This window comes from Neomonachus schauinslandi, unplaced genomic scaffold (assembly GCF_002201575.2).
Source record: "Neomonachus schauinslandi unplaced genomic scaffold, ASM220157v2 HiC_scaffold_1752, whole genome shotgun sequence".
Classification (NCBI taxonomy): Eukaryota; Metazoa; Chordata; class Mammalia; order Carnivora; family Phocidae; genus Neomonachus; species Neomonachus schauinslandi.
In genome coordinates, this window is record NW_025410442.1 from 1 (window position 1) to 7,540 (window position 7,540).

The window sequence follows — 7,540 nt, forward strand, 5'->3', positions numbered from 1 at the left end:
GTGTGTGTGTGTGTGTGTGTGTATGCATTTGTTTAGATACCAAGCAGTTGCCACAGAGATCACATGATCCACAAAGTCTAAAATATTTTCTATCTCACCTTTTACAGAAGAACTTTGTTATTTCTGGTATGGAATCATGAAGCAAATTATTAATAAATGGTGAGAAACTCAGCATTGATGGAGATTAAGGTACCTGGATGATGAGGAGACAAAAGATAAGAACTAAGAACTATTCTGTATTCATATTGTGTGTCTTGCTGAAAACCCAAGTGTTGCTTTATTATATTTTTTCTGGTTATGCTTCTGAGTGCAGTCTCTGCTTTGTATTGCCCATGCAGACAAGTTACCAAATTCCTTAAACTACCAAATTAATCTCTCTAAACGTCAGGTCATCCATTGGCAACTTGGGGAGAGATAATAATAGCATCTAAGCCAGACAGTTGTGAGAAGAATAAAAAATAAAAAGTAAAAAAGTAAAAGTAAAAATACACAGCGTAATTCTATTATGTCCTCAAGTAACTACTACCAGCATGTGGTCATCATTTTCATTTCTATTGTGATTGCTTTTATGGCTGCTATATAACAAATGTAGCTCACTGTAAAATGTTTAGAAAGCCAGAAAATGAAGTTGTAAATGAGATAACCCCATCCCTTTTCCAATTACTTAAAGGTAATTACTGCTAAAATTTTGCACATCGTCTTAGTCTATTTTTCTCTGTGCACATATTTATGAAGTTGGAAGCTTACGTGTGCACATGTGTATTGTTGTTTTTTTTTCTCATTTACTATTATATTATGGATATTATTCAAGAGCAGTAAATGTCCTTCAAAAAAGACTTGGATGATTACATGTTATTTTCTTAATTGTTTGATTCTTGGTTGACTTGGTCATTCATGGATCAGTGGTTTTTTCCAATTTTGACATGATAATGATACCACACGGAGTACATTTGTATATAAAATCATTGTCTATGGTTCTGATTATTGGCCTAGATTAGAAACCCTGAGGAAATTCTTGAAGAAAAAATGTATGAAACTTTAAGGGACTTCATACACATCTTCTAAATTGCTTTTCAGAAAAATTATGTTGGGGCGCCTGGGTGGCTCAGATGGTTAAGCGTCTGCCTTCAGCTCAGGTCATGATCCCAGGGTCCTGGGATCGAGCCCCACATCAGGCTCCTGGCTCAGCCGGGAGTCTGCTTCTCCCTCTCCCTCTGCCTCTCCCACTGCTCATGCTCTCTCTCTCTCTGTATCTCTGGGTCTCAAATGAATAAATAAAATCTTTTTTAAAAAAGTATGTTGATTTACAGTCAAAATCTACACCATTCCTCTCATTAGCACTGAGCCTTGGGATTGTTTTCACTTTTTTAATTTTGATGAGAAAAGTTGAACTTCTGTGTTATTTATAGATTTGTTTAGTTTTTGCTTATTTCTACTACTGGGAAAATTGAATAATTTTATTTTTTAATTTAATTTTTTTTAAGATTTTATTTATTTATTTGACAGAGAGAGACACAGTGAGAGCAGGATCACAAGCAGGGGGAAAGGGAGAGGGAGAAACAGGCTTCCCGTGGAGCAGGGAGCCCGATGCGGGGCTTGATCCCAGGACCCTGGGATCATGACCTGAGCCGAAGGCAGACGCTTAACGACTGAGCCACCCAGGTGCCCCCAAAATTGAATAATTTTATATGCTTATTCCTTATTGGCATTTTTGGCAAACTGAATCTTTGTGGCCTCTGGTTTTTGTGGGCAGAGGTAATGTTTTTCCTTAATTAGGTGGATGACCTCTTCACAAATCATTAGATGCTTTTAATTGTTTGTTGAATAACTACAAATACTATTCCAAGTTTACCATTTGCATTCAAAATTTTTAAGAGTTTTTTTGAGTTACAGGGGCACTTGGGTGGCTCAGTTGGAAGAGCATGTGACTCTTGATCTTGGGGTCATGAGTTCAAGCCCCATGTTGGGCATAGAGTGTACTTAAAAAAAAAAAAAAGAAAGAAACCTAAAGAAAAAGTTGTTTGAGTTACAAACGTATTGTATTCTTAATAATATATGCATTTATCTCAATACAAAGTAATACATTGTCAAGATGAATAATGTAGAATATATGAAAGACAAAGAAGAAATTTAAAACACTTATATTCACACCAGTAAGATTGTGACATTTAAAGGAATACAACTGCAATTTTTCTATGTACGGATATAATTTAATATTTTAAAATAAATGTCTTCATACTGAATATTCTATTTTGTAACATATACCATCCACTTAGCTAAATATATTGATTATTTCTCATGCCATTAATTGTTCGTCTATAACATAATTCTAAATCCCTGCAGAATTCCATAGCAGAGATAACACTATTTAACTAATTCTTATTTTTATTCTTTTTGTTTATTTGTTTGCTACTACATTGCCATATCTAAAGTTGAGAGGAGCATTCAAATACAATTTGCACTCAAACTCAAGCTAAAATTGTATATTGATTATCTTTGATGTATTTTGTGAAATCTATGAGTCACTTGCACTTATCGTGTTTATTTCATTTCACTTTTAACATAAATGAGCACTACAATTTTTTAAAATCTCTTTTTTTTTTTTTAAAGATTTTATTTATTTATTTGACAGATAGAGACACAGCGAGAGAGGGAACACAAGCAGGGGGAGTGGGAGAGGGAGAAGCAGGCCTCCAGCGGAGCAGGGAGCCCGATGCGGGGCTTGATCCCAGAATTCTGGGATCATGACCTGAGCCGAAGGCAGACGCTTAACGACTGAGCCACCCAGGCACCGCTCTCTTTTTTTTATAATTGAGTATAGTTGACACACAATATTACATTAGTTTCAGGTGTATAACTTAGTGATTTGACAGGTTTATACATTATGCTATATTCACCACAAGTATAGCTACCATCTGTCCCAATACATTGCTATTACAGTATCACTGACTGTATTCCTCATACTCTGCCTTTTTTCCCCATGTCTTACTCATTCCACAACTGGAAGCCTGTATCTCCCTCTCCCCTTTATCCATTTTGCCCAACATCCCATCCCCTCCCATCTGGCAACCATCAGTTTGTCTCTGATTTTATAGTTCTGATTCTGCTTTTTCTTTGTTTGTTCTTTTTTTTTAGGTATAGAACCTATTATGAGGGGAATCATATGGTATTTGTCTCTCTGTGTGTCTAAAAATCTTATTTTTAATTTCCATTTACTTCCTGGTAACTCTTACATTTTTTTTCCATGTTTAATAGCCATTTTGATTTCAAATGTATGATTATATCCATTGCCTACTTTTCTTTTTTTCCCCAGGCCTTAAAAAAAATTTTTTTTATTGTGGTAAGAACAGTTAAGATGAGCTATACCTCTTAAATTTTTAATAACACAATACAGTATTGTTAACTACAAGCACAACATTGTATAGCAGATGTCTAGAACCATCACTCTAATATTATACTATTAAGCTCAGAATTGGTTGTTGTTTTATATAAATATTCAGGTTGCATTAAGAAAGTAGTCTCCTATTTATGAGTTAGTAAAATTTTCTAGATTGGTTTTCTTACTTAATCAGAGGTAAATGTTGAATTCACCAAATATTTTGTGATCTACTGAGATTAACATATTTTTCTAAATTGTATTTTTGATGAGATTAATTATATTTGATTATTTTAAATTACAAACCATGTTTGCCTTTTGCATTCCTAGAACAAATCCTACTTGGCCCTACAGATGATTTTAGATTAACAAAAGTCTCAATTTATTTGATATTGTTGCACTTGTGTTCCCAAATAAGATTGATCTTTGGTGTTTTTTATGTGTATTATATTTGCAACTTTTGAGAAGAGGTATATGAAATTGTCATGATGTTAACTGGAAAACATTGCATCTTTTTTTTTTTGTTCTGAATTACAAGATTTATCCATTCTTGAAGTACTGAATTACTACATCCATTAAACTATTCCAGCTAATAGCCCTTTTGGTAAATTTTTGATAAAATTACTCTAAGACACCCATATTTTATCTTGATTTGTTGTATGTTTGTTTTTTTTCCAAGAGATAGGGAGAGAGAGAGAGTGAGTTAGCAGTGGTGCGGGGCAAGACAGACAGGGAGAGAGAGACTCCGAAACAGGCCGCACCCTGTGGAACCTGATGTCAGACTCCATCCAGTGACCCTGAGATCACAACCTCAGTGGAAATCAAGAGTGGGAGACTTAACCTAATGAGCCACCCAGGTGCCCTGTATTTATCTTTTATTAAATCAAAGTGAACTTTACCTATTAGTAGAAAATGACATATTTCACTTCAAATATCACACATTTATTAATGTAATTGTATTCTCTTATAATTTAAAATTTTAAATTCTGTTTCTAAGGTTATTTTCCATTTCTTTTTTTAAATTTTATTTTATTATGTTATGTTAACCACCATACATTACATCATTAGTTTTTGATGGAGTGGTCCATGATTCATTGTTTGCGTATAACATCCAGTGCTCTATTCAATACGTGCCCTTTTTAATACCCATCACCAGGCTAACTCATCCCCGCACGCCCCTCCCTTCTAGAACCCTCAGTTTGTTTCTCAGAGTCCATAGCCTCTCATGGTTATTTTCCATTTCTAATTTCTAATATTGCATATTTTTCTTTTCTCTATTACTTTATTAGATTTTCCAACAATTTATCTCCACTTTTTAACTTTTCAAAGGACAAATTTGGATATATTTACCAATTTTACAATGTATAAATTAATTTATTTTTTAAAATTTAATTTAATTTTATTATGTTAGTCACCATACATCATTTGTTTTTGATGTAGTGATCCATGATTCATTGTTTTCATATAACACCCAGTGCTCCATAAAGTATATGCCCTCCTTAATACCCATCACCAGCTAACCCATCCTATAAGTTAATTTCTGCTTTTTGTTCTATTTCCTCTTTTCTGTGTCTGTTTTGCTTTCTAGTTGATTTGAAAACCCAGTTGATTTAATTATTTCTTATGGTGTAATGATGTCTTAATTCTCCCCTCCAAAATTTTTAACCTGAATATACTATGTTTTGTCATGTTTGTTGTCAGCAGAAATCCGTTGTTCTTCCAAATTCCTTTATTTATGGTTTTATTGGGATATAATTGATAGTTAACATTGTGTAAGGTATACAATGAGATGATTAGATATGTGAATGTATTGTGAAATGATTACCACATTAAAATTACTTAACATATCCTTCACCTCACATAATTACCTTGTGTGTATGTATGTGTATGTGGTAAAGACATTTAAAATCTACTCTTTGCAACTTTCAAGAATTTAATACAATATTGTTAACTACAGTCAGTCACCATGCTGTACATTATATCCCATTATTTGTCTTAAAACTGGAAGTTTGTACCCTTTAACCCACACATCTCCATTTCGCCCAACTCCCAGGCCCTGGCCACCAGGAGTCCATTCTCTGTTTCCATGAGTTTGGCTCTTTTAGACTCCACACAGAAGTGAGATCATATAGTATTTGTCTTTGTCTGTCTGACTTATTTTACATAGCTTACTGCCCTCAAGGTCCATCCATGTTGTTTGTTGCAAATGGCAACCTTACCTGCTTTGTTATGGCTGAATAATATTCCTGTGTGTGTGCGTGTGTGTGTGTGTGTGTGTGTGTGACATTTTCTTTACCATTCATCCACTGATGGACATTTAGATTGTTTCCATATCTTAGCTATGGTGAATAACGGCACAATGAACACGGGAGAGTAGATAGCTCTTAACCCCACCTCAAAGGTATTAAGTGTGTAGCAGTAAAAGGGTGTGGTAGATATGATCTGATTTGTCTTAGTAAATATGGTAAAAAAAAAAAAGATCATAAAAAAGAGTAACAGTAGGGAAAGATGAACTATTACCCATTCCAGAGCTCAGGCTCTGGGCATTTTTCCTCGTGTCTTTGTTCTTAGACAATACAAGGCCCTTCCTCTTCCAACTGAGATCTTGATCTTGCCTCTTTTCCTGACATGAAAAAGGATTCTGAAAAACAAATCCAGAGTCTGACTCTTCCAATCAAGAATCTCTCTCCATGACCACAGCTGGGGATTCATTTCTATATCTATGGCTAGAGGAAACTGGACAAGAGTTGAGGAGTTTATCCTCATGAGCTTCTCTTCCCTACCTACAGAAATACAGTCATTACTCTTCCTGACATTTCTAATCATCTACCTGGTCACCCTGATGGGAAACAGCCTCATCATTCTGGTTACTTTGGCTGACCCCATGCTGCACAGTCCCATGTACTTCTTTCTCAGGAACTTGTCCTTCTTGGAAATTGGCCTCAACCTAGTCATTGTGCCCAAAATGCTGGGGACCCTGCTGGCCTCGGACACAACCATCTCCTTCCTTGGCTGTGCCACACAGATGTATTTCTTCTTCTTCTTTGGAGTTGATGAGTGCTTCCTCCTGGCCACCATGGCATATGACCGCTATGTAGCCATCTGCAGTCCCTTGCACTATGCAGTCATCATGAACCAAAGGACATGTGCCAAACTGGCTATTGCCTCCTGGTTTCCAGGTTTTCCCGTAGCTACTGTGCAGACCACGTGGCTCTTCAGCTTTCCATTCTGTGGCACCAACAAGGTGAATCACTTCTTCTGTGACAGCCCACCTGTGCTGAGGCTAGTCTGTGCAGACACAGCACTGTTTGAGATCTATGCGATTGTTTGAACCATTCTTGTTGTCATGATACCCTGTTTGCTGATCCTGTGTTCCTACACTTGCATTGCTGCTGCCATCCTTAAGATTCCATCAGCTAAAGGGAAGCATAAAGCCTTCTCTACCTGCTCCTCCCACCTCCTTGTTGTCTCCCTGTTCTATGTATCTTCGAGCCTCACCTACTTCCGGCCTAAATCCAATAATTCTCCTGAGAGCAAAAAGCTGCTGTCATTATCCTACACTGTTGTGACTCCCATGTTGAACCCCATCATCTATAGCCTGAGAAATAATGAGGTAAAGAATGCCTTTGGTCGGACCTTCCGAAAGGCTTTAGACCTTAGAAGTTGCATCCCATAGACATTAAGAAGAGTAAAGTGTACTGAATGGGGAGTAATTAGTTTACTATTTGGGATTCATCTGCCTCTCTTCCCATCTCTGTTGAGATGAAACCCAGCTGCTGAAATGACTTTTGGGAAGCTCAGTGCAGGGAAAAGAGCACAGAAGTAGGTTAGACCTATTGCTACCACCTGGAAACTTCTCTGCTCATTGTAGGCTCACATTATTTTTCTTACTGGTACAGCGGCATTTTGACAATTCTACGACCTATCCATTCCAGGTATTTACTTTTTTCATGTGTGCCAATGTGACAAACACTGGGACAATATGAAACTGCTTGTAGGATGAACTTGGAGACACAAAAGCCATCTTGGCACTTAATCCTGTTTTGGATAAATCTAACTTCATTCAACTGGTAAAAAGCCTATAATCCCTGTTTACATAATTTATTCATTTCATTTTTGTATGCTCCTGAGGCAGTACTGGCTCTTAAGTTAGTTGGTATTTAA

At 36.3% G+C, this 7,540-nt stretch overlaps 1 protein-coding gene across 1 annotated transcript; it reads left to right on the forward strand.

The window, feature by feature from the left end:
* The first annotated feature begins 6,089 nt into the window (after positions 1–6,089).
* LOC123323875 (olfactory receptor 10A5-like) lies at positions 6,090–7,052 on the forward strand. Its single transcript, XM_044912395.1, is given in 1 exon segment — positions 6,090–7,052. A coding segment is annotated over 1 exon segment (954 nt). The 5' UTR covers positions 6,090–6,098.
* The last annotated feature ends 488 nt before the right edge of the window (positions 7,053–7,540 follow it).